The sequence below is a fragment of the Anas platyrhynchos genome, chromosome Z (genome assembly GCF_047663525.1).
Source record: "Anas platyrhynchos isolate ZD024472 breed Pekin duck chromosome Z, IASCAAS_PekinDuck_T2T, whole genome shotgun sequence".
NCBI classification, from domain to species: domain Eukaryota; kingdom Metazoa; phylum Chordata; class Aves; order Anseriformes; family Anatidae; genus Anas; species Anas platyrhynchos.
In genome coordinates, this window is record NC_092621.1 from 51,159,087 (window position 1) to 51,172,969 (window position 13,883).

At 38.2% G+C, this 13,883-nt stretch overlaps 1 protein-coding gene across 4 annotated transcripts in view; it reads right to left on the reverse strand.

The window, feature by feature from the left end:
• MEGF10 (multiple EGF like domains 10) overlaps nucleotides 1-13,883 on the reverse strand; it is a 104,859-nt gene that overhangs the window by 4,918 nt on the left and 86,058 nt on the right. For all 4 annotated transcript variants that reach the window (XM_072031127.1, XM_038170736.2, XM_038170738.2 and 1 more), the window contains 10 exons: nucleotides 13,741-13,875; nucleotides 13,226-13,354; nucleotides 11,402-11,530; nucleotides 9,632-9,760; nucleotides 7,072-7,200; nucleotides 6,264-6,500; nucleotides 4,815-4,942; nucleotides 4,528-4,651; nucleotides 3,469-3,513; nucleotides 434-640 (listed from right to left, as the gene is read on the reverse strand). In XM_072031127.1, coding sequence (XP_071887228.1) covers nucleotides 434-640; nucleotides 3,469-3,513; nucleotides 4,528-4,651; nucleotides 4,815-4,942; nucleotides 6,264-6,500; nucleotides 7,072-7,200; nucleotides 9,632-9,760; nucleotides 11,402-11,530; nucleotides 13,226-13,354; nucleotides 13,741-13,875 — 1,392 coding nt within the window. The remainder of the gene's footprint in view (nucleotides 1-433; nucleotides 641-3,468; nucleotides 3,514-4,527; nucleotides 4,652-4,814; nucleotides 4,943-6,263; nucleotides 6,501-7,071; nucleotides 7,201-9,631; nucleotides 9,761-11,401; nucleotides 11,531-13,225; nucleotides 13,355-13,740; nucleotides 13,876-13,883) is intronic.

Here is a 13,883-nt window from a genome sequence, read left to right on the forward strand (position 1 = left end):
TATCACTTCTGTGGGTGAAAATGAACTTTTCTGCTCATGGAGAGGAAACAGACCTTTTCTATCCCTCCTATATACTTGTTCCACCTGTGTTCAGTACTTAACAGATCTGAATTATATTGCAGTTAAAAACTGAGCATATCTTCTGCTGTTGTTTACAGAAAGACTTTCAAACTAAGGAAATCCAGAGGTACCTGTGGATTATGGAACATAGAGCTCAAGGCATTTTTAAATGGTGCTCTTGTGAATTACACCACTTATCTGACAATAATGAGTTTGTTTTTACAGTTTTTGAACAAAAAATAGAACTTGAAAGGATCATAATTTTTTTCAGTAGGTATTTTTTCATGTGTTTTCATTAAATTGATTCAAAGGAAAAGAATTTTGTGCTTCCTCTTATTAACCTTCAAAATCTCGAAGCAGAATTTCTACTTACCAACTTCATAAACATTTTTATTGGCTGAAGCAGAGCTGGCAATCTCAGCGTATGGGGAGTCCCTGCGAGCTGGTGACTTCATTTCAACATAGCCACATTCTGAACTCTTTGGTACAAGAGCTGGTGGGTCTTTTATAGTAGCGTATGGGTTTTCAGAGCTACTCAATGAGCAATTGCTTAAATTGTATTCTGAGTTCTTCACTAGATCTGAAAAAAGAAAAACATACTCTCTCAAGTACACAATGTAATTTGGACGTTGATAATAAACAGAGCAAAATGCATTTCCACTTTTACACAACTCTGAAATTACACAGACTTTCTTTAACCTTGAGTTTTAAAAGTCACTCATACATGAGTATTTATATTGAAACTAGTCATAACATTTCCAAATTGTTATACAGCAATTAACCCCTTTTGCTGATGGCAAGATAGATCTTGCCATCAGCAAAAGATAGATCTTGCCATCAGCAAAACATCTGAGTAACTTCACTTCTGATTAAGATAGAAGCTAGCATTAAATACAGACAATGTGTAGAATCAGATTTTTATACGGTCTTCAGAATACTTTTGCCTTTGCAAGTGCTGAACTAAGGACATGATTAAAATAAGTGATCTAACAAACTATTTCTGATAGCAATGGCAAGGTGGCTTCTAGAGATGGCCTATTTGGTGCAAAGTTTGAGCATGCAGCCACACCAAAAGAGTTTCTCAGAAGTTTCTCTTAAGAGATTTTGTGATGTCTGTGTTACTTTATTCTCTGTGTTGCTCTGTGGTATGTTGTTGTGGTGTAAATGCCTGAAGTAACTAGGAAAATAAAATTAACATTCACGCTTTTAAGAAAAAGGTACAGCATTGAAGAGGCTTTCAGGGTAGGGCATAACTGCATTACCTGAGCATTCCCTAGGCTCCCAACCTTAGATGCTATCGCGCTGGGGAAACTTGGTGTGCTAGCTCTAAGGAACACCACGGAGCGTGGAGTGGAGTGGAGACACCACGGCTAGGCTCTGTAATCAGGTGGGGCCTCGATTGTTCTTGTGCACAAAGCTGCACTTTTTGCCACCCTAAGCCAAAGGCCTGTCATGTTTTGACAAATGCTGTACCCTAGTGTACTTTTTGCTCATTATAATATCATTATAATACCAAAACACACCTCCATCCCAAAAGCTACCCGCCTCCAAGGTGCGACCACCCCCCTCCGAGCAAGCACCCTGAATTTCTCGGAGCCTATTACTTTAAACGCAGACGGGAAAACTTTACACCAATCATAACTAAGATATGCTTGACTAGAGCCACTCAAGCTCCACCTAAAAGATAGAAAACAATATAAATTGGCCCAAGAGAGAGGGGATGTTAGGGAAGATACCATCGTCAGGGGAGATACCATCCCGAGGACATACAACATCCTTAGGACCTCCTGACTCCTGGGATCAGTCGACGGGCTGAGCCTCTCTTCCCCCCCCATTGGGACGCCTTTGGGTGAGATCTGAATATTTGCTTATAAATCTCTCTAGAGTCTTTGATCCTTTTAACACGTTTATTTCTAGGCTGCACACCTGTAACACCTGTAACACCTATAACATCTGTAACACTTATAACATTTATAACATCTGTAACATCTATAACATCTGTAACACCTACAACACCTGTGTATTTCATGCATACTAGCTTGCTTTTGCAGATAGTCACTATCACCGGCAATCCAAAAGAACCTGATTATCTGTTGCTGTAATAAACCATACTTGATTGCATTGTGATAGCTCTCATTAATGCAACTAGGGTGAGGGTGGTTATCCGTGATAGTTCAGTGTTCTGAATCTAACCAGACCCCCAGACGGTTAATGCATTTTTGGTGAATGTCTGAACGGACCCCCAGGTGGTTAATACGTTTTTGGTGAATGTCTGAGCGGACCCCCAGGCGGTTATTACGTTTTTGGTGAATGTCCGAACGGACCCCCAGACCGTTAACGCGTTTTTGGTGAATGTCTGACTGGACCCCCAGGCAGTTAATGTGTTTTTGGTGAATGTCCGACTAGTTCAGTACTCTGAATCCAACTGGGCCCGTAACGGTTAATCAGCTACACCCCTTTAACGCGACAGTTGTATTATTTAAACTTCAGAGCTGAGACTTTCTCAACTGGTTCCTGAGTAAAGATTCAGCTTGAGAATGACTTTGGTAAGCCTGCCAGTGGGTATGTGCTCATAAACTTGTGTCTCCTTTAAGATATGTTGCATTAAGACCCTTCTAGTCCAGCAAAACCAGGGAATGTCAAGTAGCAATATATTGCAAATTACTTCTCCAGCTTAAATTGTCCAGTATTATAAGTGAGGTGACAAACCAGCTGTTCTTTCCAACATATTTAACTTATTTAGCTACACTTTTCCAATCACCCTTGCTATACCTCAGTCATAAAACAAAAACAGTTGCATTCACAAGTATGGTCCAGCATCAAGTCTTATGAGTAAACTGGATAATTCAAAATATCAAAATACCATCATTACCGTGAATGTCCCAAGCTTTTTATTCTTCTCTATGCATTCATACTTTGATAAACATTCCAAAGTCTTGCAGTGAGCATGTTGAAGCATTGCAGGCTTGTTTGTGATTATGTAGTCCTACACTGTCCATGCCATTTGCAAGAGGAATTGGTTCTCTTTTAAAGCCTTTCATCTGAGGCAGCATGCATCCTTACCTAGCTCACTAAGCTGAAATTCTTCTTCACCTGGCTAGAATAAGAGCCATTTTGTGCCTCGTGCATTACAGAAACATTTGTTGTATGGGACACATAATGGACTTAGAAAGCCTTGAGGTTTTTTGTTTTTGTGTGTGTGGTTCACTTCGTTTTAAGAAACCTACCCTCACAAAACAGAAAAAAAAATACACAAACAAAAATTCATGCATTTATGGCACTGATTCAATTACACAGTAATTTAGTCCAAAATTATATTATATTCTCTTTGCAGAAACCAAATATAATTTATAAGAGTAAACTGAATATTGATGTCATTTCATCTAAATGCAACAGAAAAAAACTCACCTTTCAGGGATTTTCCCAAATATCCCCTATCAAGTCCAAAAGCACCTGAGAAAAATGATATCAAAACCAGAGAAGTTTTAAAATCAAAGAAAACTGATTACATAACAGCTTCTATATTTTTCAAATTACCTTTGGGATTAATTTCTACCTTAGTGGAAGTATTCTCTCATAAGCCCTGTGAGACTGCCCAATATAGGGTTGCAAAAGCATTATTAGTATCTGCAAGCTTTCAGTAGCTCTCTGAACAAGAAAGGTGGATAAGGTTATAAAGGACTATGAAATTACCTGTTTGACCTCACACAAGTCACAGGCCATTACATTTTGCCCAGTTACTCTTGAATGAGCCTAATAACTGATGTTTGATTAACACATATTAACTTCTGTCTGGGTAAACTGTATCTACCAGAAAGGCATCCCATCTTGACCTGAAAACCTCAGAGTATGGAAGTTCACTCCAGCTCTTGGTATTTTGCTTTCACAGTTAATCACTCCCACTGTGTTGTCCAAGGTCACTCATTTACAGCTCTTTGACCTGAGGGAATGGCCTGAACTACTAGTGCCTAGGTCTACAGCTTTACAATTAGCTGTTAGGAACAAATTTATCTCAATATATGCAACCTCTCAAATTTATCTCTATATATGCAACCTCTCATTTATTTACTATGAAATCATAGTTTTGCCAAACAAAAACACTACAAAACACACTACTGTAAAACATTCATTGCATTATGACATTAATTAATATGAAAAACTTTTTATAAAAATGAGATCTTTTGCATATCACGCCTCCATGGGGCATGAAATGGAGCAACAGATTGATTGACAGTCCCTCATAAGGAGTCACTTTTTCCTCTGTATGGGTACTGCCTTAAAGGAAGGACAAACCCATAACCCTGAGCCTCACAGAATCTGACAAACCTGATACTACAAACAAGGCTTACTAGTGTCACAGAAGAACCATTCTGATATGCTGACTGGAGAACACGGAAAAAAAAAATAAAAAATCTGTTTTCTATTCCATCTCAGCTACAATAAAAATAACATTGATTTTTTTCTTACCGAGCTCATTGAGGTAACCACCATGTTTCCAGTCAGCAGGCAGTGTTCCAGTGTAGTCCATCATGGTGCCTCGTTTTCCAGGTTCCACATTTTTAAGGTTCACAAACAGCTGATTGTTTTTTGCCTATTTCAAAGAAAGACAGATAATAGAAACTGAAACTGTTAGGGGATTGATGCATGCCACTAGGAGATAGTCAGGGAAAGCAAAATAAATCCAATGAGAGGGAACATAGTAAAATAAATTGGCAGCTAATCTACACAGAAGAATCTAGATTTTTCAGCTTTACCTTTGCCAGGGTCAGCCTGTCCATGTTGTTGACATGAGGTGGGGTAGTGCACTGTGTTAGAGTGTGATAACTAGGGTTAGAGAAATAGTGACTGTTAGCATTTCCACCATTACTGTGAGGGATGGTTTCTGAAAAGGAAACGAAAAAAGAAAATGATCAACTTAAAATAACATGCAATTTCTTTCTTAATCTATGTTTTCCACAGTGCTACATTGATTTCAGAATCTAATCTGGAGTTTCTTGAATAAAAATCTAGAAATCTTGCATACATCTAAATGAATAAGAGATACAGAGCAGTAACTGACTAGTTGCATCCCCACTTTTAGCAAGAGCATTCTCAAGTATTAATGTCTTGAGACATTAAAGTCTTAATGACTTTCCTTTCTGCTCTGATCCCTTGTTTCATTTTGCATCTGTAACCATGGCACTGTCCAAGTCATAGACACTTTCACCATAGAGTTCACAGCAACATTTTTTGGTGCTTAAACAGCACCACTGTCTTCGCTGGTATATCTTTCTTTGCTCTGACAACTGCTTCTGCTGGCTTCTTTAGCTGCCAGCTTCCTTAATAGCTGTGAGCAAAACAAAGGATTACCTGAATTTTCATGTACACCTGCATCCCAACTCACATCCATGGATCAAAAACTCCTGTCCTGTTTCAGGAACATTGCTCCTTCCCCTGACCTATTTCAAACTTGGACCACTCTGCCCCTCTACACAGACTTGCTGCAGCTAGTGAGAAATTCTGATTTCCTCAATCTATAGCAGTCTTTCTGTATACAAGCTGTTGGCATTGAATTTGAAGTCCCAGCAGAAACTACATTTTGCCACACTTTCCAAGTCTGTTTAAAACTAGGCACAGAGGAATAGTGAGGTCCATATATCCACTGATTAATACAGAAAAATATTTAGGGGTGTAAAATGTTACTGAGTAAAGCAAGATATATGATCACTTGATCCTTTATTTAGCAAGTAGCATATTTTACCTGCATATACCAGCTTTTTTGTACTAAATGCGCAGATGAAACGACTACGATACAGAACAAACTAAACAGTTACAGATGCTGAACCAGCATCCTTCTGAACCATGTTGAACTGTCTCTGGCAGCTGGAAGGTGACACAAGCCTGCCACTGCTCTGGTGTGCTGGTTTACTAGTAAGTAGTGTGGTCCCAGGGGCTGCTCTGCTATAAAGTGCCATAGGAAACAGTGAGTCTGACTCCTCTTTCCTAAAGACAGAAGAACCCTCCCCACCTCTTTCAAGGGAGGCTTGAAAAGCAGACTTGCAGATGTACTCTCTGGTGACAAATATGCTCCTGCTCAGAGCAGCCTTCACTAATGTAGAAAGGTGAAATGCACATTCAACCCTGTTATATGAACCCTGTCAGAGCTCGACTGAAAACACGAAGTCAAGAGACAGAGGAAACAATCTGTTCTAAATCTCACTTACCTGAAATGGTGTAATCTGCATTGATGACTCTCATAGCAGGTGTATAGGTCACTGAGGGCATATTTGTTTCTTTCCCTTTCTGCTTTTGTCTGTAAATGATGAACAGCACTAGCAGGAAAAGTACAACCAAGACAAGAATGATAATGCCTGCTATAGCCCCTATCTGGTAAGAATCAGCAGGGATGGCAGTACTGGTACGGCTTAAACTGTTCAAGTTTCCCACTATAATTACACCAGCTGAAATACAAAAAGAAATGAAAATATATTACATAAATTATGAGGCTCACGTGTCAGGAGCAGAAGACAATATTTCACTTCTCAATCTTTCTTTCTGTTAATTTTAACTGTACTTCATAATGCCAAAATAGAACTATGTCAGAAACCAACATAAAAACAGCCCTAGCCTGGAGGAAAATCATTCATCTTTTTCACAGAAAGAGGTGAAAAAGTAAGAAAAAAGAAATTTTCTAGGCAGAAGTGCAGAGCAGATAAAGTGCATGCTCTTATCAGCAGCTTTGGACAGTACAGCACTGTAAAACATTTCATGCAATCAGCACCTGAGTGCTTTGGTCCAATAAACTACCACTGAGGCATCTAATACTCACAAATATACAAAATATATACAATTTATAAAAAGACAATTTAAACACATATTAAACACACACAAAATTAATTTAATGGCTGATGCATAGACGACCTCAAACAGGTTGTCAAACAGGTAGACCTCAAATAGTCAAATAGGTTGACTAAGTTTTAGAGAAAATACTTACAGTAATTTTCAGCATCTACAGTAATTTTGGCACCTTACCTTGATCACACCTGGCCCCCTTCCAGCCCGGGCTGCAGTAACACGTCCCTGTGATGTGGTCACAGGTCGAGTTGTTCAGACAGTCACATATCTGCCGGCATCCGTACCCATAGGTACCTTGAGGGCATTCTGCACAGAATTAGACAAAATACGTGTAAATGAAAAGCAGACAGTTAGCGCTTCTGAAATGTATACAGATCTGAATGTATTGCAGGCCTACAGCACTACACCAGCTACCATTTGCTGTCTAACCACGGATGTTTTTCCACATGGCCTGCAGATGGCGATATCTTATTAGTGGTAGAACTGAAAGATTTTATGAAGAGGAACGCTCTACCTACGTGTGTGTGTGCGTGTGAAAAACGGAAAAAGAAACAGATTAGAAAGGCAGAAGACAGCGAAGACTAGGCATGCCTGGTCTCACACGTTACACAGATCTAAGTGCTTGAAGAACCCTGTAATGACAGGAGTGACGCCAGGCATCTGGCTGGTGTTACGTCCATGACAGATGTGTTAATGTGGTGACAGGGCAAGAGACTAGGACTGCAAGACTAATATGCACCACCTACTTACATAAAAATTAAACTGATCCCAGACTGCTTATAGCATACTTTGATACCATAATGTGTACACTGAGAAGCTACACGGAGTAGAAAAATATTAAATTATGAAAGATAACTTAATTGGAACAGTTTTACATGCATTTGTCTCTCCCAGAATGATTTGTATACAATAAATAATTACCAATCAAAATGTATCCTACATCACATAATTAGCATGATAGAAAATTATCCTACACTGATAAAAATTATTTCTTTCATATTGACACCTGTGTTACTGTGTGAGTTGTTACATTGTTGTAGTACTGATAGTTTGAGGAAGAGTGGTGTTTCTCTTTCTGAGACTCAAATTTCTGAACCTCAGGATTTTTAACTATATTATTTTGTCCTTTAAAAAAAAAATCTAACACATCTTTTATGTATTCCTAGTTTACAATAATTTATGAGATAATATAACACAATAGGTGACAAAAAAAATTCTTTGCAATCTTGATAAATCCAGATGCACGTGTAACTTCCTGCTTACATACCACCACCTTCTCTTGGTTACATTCCATAAAACAAGATTACAACCAATGAAGTCAATGTCTGTGCAAAAGATACTATTCCAAGATATACTTTGGCATCTTGAAATCTAAACTGGAATGCAAAGTCAATTCTTTAAAACTGAAGTTCCAATTCATAAATATCAGAACACTTAGTTTAATATTGTTGAACCATCATTACCAAATTATAGTATAAAATGTCCAATCTATAAACATCCTAACACAGCTAGATTTGCTAAAGTATTTGAAATAATATTTTGATATGATGACATCAGAAGAGGATCTTAAAAACTTCACCTTTTCCTAAGCATTATTCTCATTTTTAAGTGAAACATCCTGATATCATCAGAGTAGAATAAGAAAATTTAAATAACTAATAATTACATGTTGCAATGTATCATTTTACTGAAATAAACATATTCCTCCAAAATATTTTGATTTCATTGTAACTGTATTTTTCTTAGGAAAAAAAAGTACTTTACTGTATTTTCAGTGGTTCTACTCCAGGTGCCCATTAGCCTTACCTACAAAACACCTCCAGCAGCTGGAGCTAGGCTCACTGCTGAGGGAATAAACTGTGTCTGTGGGGATAAAGTTCAGTACATGGTAACCTCCCCTCCCTTCTGTTAGAGTACTGCCAGGTGTGACATGCCATAGATAATACGGAACAACCCCCACATATCAAAACCAAAGACTTATGCACAGTGCTGACGAAAAACACAAGTTTAAATCTTCAAAATAGTAATTAAGTTAAATTAGGGGTATGTGGGACCTTGTGTGGAACGGATTGCTTCACATTGCACTAATGCATGAATATGGAGAGCACCACTCACACTGTAATGCTTCACTAATAGAGTTCTGTCTTCACGAGCTTTCTGTCTTTATGAGCCTGATTATCTTTTAATGTTGTACAACATTATACCACCACTGATGTCAGTGGTGCTATTCTTAATTTTCTGGGGTAAAGAATCACATGTAGGAAAATAAAATGACATTTATTATGCTTTTATAATCCATCTGAATTGTAAAGACACATCACAAATTTTAATTTTATCCTAGTAATGATGTGATACTACTTATCTATAGTTTTCTAACTAATAATTTTCATTGTTCTTTATGCTAATGATAATTATTCAGACTAATTTGTTACTTTTACGTGTCAGAGCTGGTTTTTTTTAAGCATTATGTCCAAAGCAGCTAGAATATGGTACAAACGCCTCTGAAATGTAGCTACAAGGTGAAAGAAACAACCACCATCATAATCAGTCTTAATAACTAATTCAGGGGGCATTTATCTGTTTGGAACTAGCCTGGGTCTGACTCCTGAAGCTCTTGCACAGTTAAGATTCTCACTGAAGCCAGGAGGTTGCATCACAGCACTTGCCAAAATAACAGGAGCTTGGCTCAGGGTTTGGTGTTAGTTATCAAGCATGGACAACTCCCGTTCCTACTCACTCTGCTCACAGTGCTTCCCCATGAATCCTGTGCGGCAGGTACACTGCCCACTGATGTGGTCGCAATCAGCTCCATTCTGACATTGGCATATCAATGCACAATCCTTCCCATAAAACCCAAGGGGACATCCTGCAAAACAAGGAGGGAGAGGAAAAAAGGAGTGAAACAGGTGCTCTAGCAATAAATTCAAATATTCTGATTAAGTATGTCATTGAAAAGCCATTTCAATGTGGCACTGTATAAACACAACAGATTAAGACCTACCTCATTTTAAGGGATTTAGAATATTCATTAGGCAACAAATACATAAAAATGAGATTGCAAATTTTGGGGACAGCAGATGATCATAAGAAGGCAGCAAGAAGGGCTCCTCGAAGAAATATGTTTTAAGGAGAAAGAGGGTACTTTGTGAACCAGAGCAGTGATTCTGATTAGTGATGAATGAACCTTTGGACATATTTTCTACACAGCTGATGTCAAATCATAAAAGAATAAAAATAACATATTGAATCTCAGCTCTTCACAAAGATACCATTTCAGTATGAAGAAGATGTATCACCGCAAAGAGATCATTATTCACCAGCAGGAAGCAAAATAACCATGATAGCTGACAGCTGAACCAAAACAGTGAGTGTTTTCCAGAGCTGCATCCATATGGCACTATAATGTATGTGTTACTTCCTGCCACTATGACATTGTTCAGCTGAAAAAGAGAATTCTGATTTTATGAAAACGTTATTTAAACATGGCATGCTAAACAGTCAGTAGTCTTATTTTTCGTTAGTTTGAAGATAATGGATGTGCCCGGATTACAGAAAGTGTGGATACCTGTATTGATAAACCAAACTGAAGCCATTAATTTACAATTTGTAATAAAGATAAGAAGACAACTTGTCAGTATCTAAAGTTTCTCTCTCAGACTTTGTATGAATTGTTGCCAAGCACATAATGTGTGCCACATACCTACACAGTTGCTGTACTTTTTGTATTTTTACTTGGATGAAAAGGTCTCAGGAAAAAATCAGTATTCAAGTACTAATTACCTAAAATCCAAAACAAATGATAGAATAACAACTTAGTGAATTTATGTTTCTAAGTTCCAAGTAAAATTGTTTCTACATAGAACTGTGAATTACAGCTACTGACCTACAGCTGCTGTTGCAGTTGCCCCCTGGATGTAACAGCTACAGGTCAGAGATGTAGTCTGACCATTTTGGAATGACAACAGGGACTACACGTCGGTAGATCACAGCCACAGCTAAGCCAGAAGCTATTCTCATGGCTTTTGTCAGCATTGTGTTATGTTATTATCTTGGTTGTTGGTTCTCCACTGCAACAGTATTTCTTAGGGAGGTTTTGGAGAGTGAAAGATTTACATGGTACCGTCATCTTGCCTGGTACATATTTAACATTAACCATGCTATGGTCCACAGCCATAACTGTACAGGTATAGTGGTAGCACCTGAATGCCAGTCATTCATTCTGCATGTGCACATGACAGCTTTTTCCACTGGGATGTCTGCCTGTGGCCAAAGGTTATCTTCCTCTGAAGGAAGGCTAAAAAGGAGCACAAATGCAATGGCCAGCAAGCCTCCAGTGATTTTGCAGGGCCTTCCCCTGCAACCGTGGAGGCTATGCCTTGCATCTTCTGGATGAGAAAGGCTTAGCAGCAGCAGCAGAAATTAACAAAGTGTGAAAATACTGAAGGAAAATTTTGTCACTGATTTGTAGACATGTTAAGACTATGAATGGACAATAACAGTTACTTACGCTGTGTACAGTAAAGGCCAGTCCATCCTGGGGTACATTTGCACTCTCCATCGTAGGCACTGCAGTAAGCTCCATTATGGCAGTTGCACGTGTGGATGCAGTTTGGTCCCCAGTGTGAAGGTGGGCAAGCTGAAACAACCAAGAGCAAGTAATCAATCACAAATGACAAGTTCTTTGGTACTCATGAATGGAGAGCTGCTTACAAGCACATGAGAGGGCTGTTTGGTTTGGGGTTCGTTGTTTTTCTTTTAAACAAATATTTTGGGCTGCTCCATTTAGAGACAATAGCCACAGACTTTTATAAGTTATGGATTCATTTTACTAAAGACAAAAAGTGCTCAAAAAGACTGAATGTATGAAACCAGAGATACATACTCAATTCTTAGTAACTAGAACACTTAACACCAGCTTTCTTGTGGAGAAAGCCATGTAAGCTTCCTTAAGTTCATCTGAAGACATACAGTTGAAGACAACCTGAGCACAGTTAAAGAGATAAGCCTTTTAAACCCCAGATGTGAAGGAGAACAGAGAAGTCTGAAATATATCTTGTAGCCTACACCTGAAGAACGATACTAAGATTGCTCCCTGCATTTCCACTGTTAGATGCTACATACACTCTTAGATGCTACATTAAAGGTTGGACCTGGTGTTTAGGGACATGGTTTAGTGGGTAACATTGATTGAAATTTTTACATGCATGCATTGCAGATTGTGTGGATTTTGGTACCTTATACAATTAGCTATGTGCTTCCTCTGAAAATTTTGCTTCATCTAGTTCTTTCTTGTCAACAGTAATTTGTATGGATCCAGTAAGGCATCTGGAGAATGCCTTATTTAGTAATTATTTAATAAAATAACTTGATCAAATATAAGAAAACTAGGGCCCAGGCCTGCTTTTTATGTCAGTAACTAAGTCTTCACTGATTAGCAGACCATGCACAAATCAAGTGAGGTAGAACAACACTAAGAAAGTGCATCTGTGAAACTTCTTTATGAAAGGAAGGAAAAAAAAAAAAAGTACTTACAAAAAGTCATAGCGAAAGAGATTTCCTAATAAGATGTTAACAAGTTTAAGAACAATGAGCTTGTTCTCACAACCACAGTACAGACTTGCTACTTGAGAAAATCTTGGCTTTGTTCTGAGCCTTGCCTGTAGCTCTCTATGCAATGGTAGTTAAAAAACAAAACTGAACAAAACAAAACAAAAAGGCCACGAATATTCATAAAACTGTCCTGAGGATACAAATCATGGGATGCTTACAACATTTACTGTGAGGAGACTACATAATTGCACATGCTAGCAAATAACAGGTCATGTAGCCTCTGCACAATGCAAATTCACAAATCACAGAATGCTTCAGGCTGGAAGAGACCTTTGGAATCATTTGGTCCAATATTCTACTCCAAGGATCTCCAACAATAAAAATTTCACAACTTCTTCCAGAATGGAGACTCTGGAGCTTTGGAGGAATTTTTTTTCTTGCATCCTGTTAGAGTTGCCCTTGATGTAATCTGTGAGCATTGTCTCTTGTCCTTTGGCAGCACACTTCTGAGACAAGCCTGATGCATATTCTCTAAAACTCATCTGTAGGCAGAGGAAGACTGAAAATGGATTACCCAGTTGTATGCTCCAGCCCACTTACTAGAAAATTCATTGTGTTTATGATAGTGCAAATGAAATGCAGTAAACTTTAGGATCTCTTAATTAAATACAATGAAGTCCTCATTTCTGATTTATCCAGTATTTCTTTACCAACAAGGAGAGAATTTATGTAGCTGAACCTTGATTGCTTCAAAAATAAAGGAAAAAAAGCTGATACTTACGCTGAGAGCAGTCACTACCAATCCAACCAGGGTAACACTGGCAGGATCTGTCAATAGGATTACATGTTCCATTATTGGTGCAGGTGCATATTCCAACGCAGTTCTTGCCAAATCTGCCACTGGGACATACTGAGAACAAGTTACCAGTGTTAGAATTCCTTTAGTAGTCAGCACAAAATTGTGATTTCTTTATTTCAAGAATAAGAGATTTATATTTGGATCAAGAAAAGTATTTCTTAGTATAATATAGCAGCATGCATTACAAATTCTGGTAAGCCCATTATACATACTCATTATAAAAATAATATATATAAGCATAAAATGCTGTTTTGAAGAAAGATATTTTTCATACTTAAGGATCAAGTGTTCAGAGAACTTTAAACTGCTTAAGATTCTATATTTGTAAACTGCACATACCACAACAGAAATCACTTTTTGTTTTATACTTTCAGTAGATGGAATGAAAAACAGCGCCTGGTCTCTGCACCCCACAGAGTCTTTACTATAGCTTGTACCTTCATTACAGAGGGCTCCAGTAAATCCAGGTAAGCAGTCACATAATCCAGTAATATGGTGGCAGGGGCCACTGCTGTGTACACACTGTGGACATGTCTGGCTGCAGCGGTGTCCATAAAACCCAGGGGAACAAACTGGAATC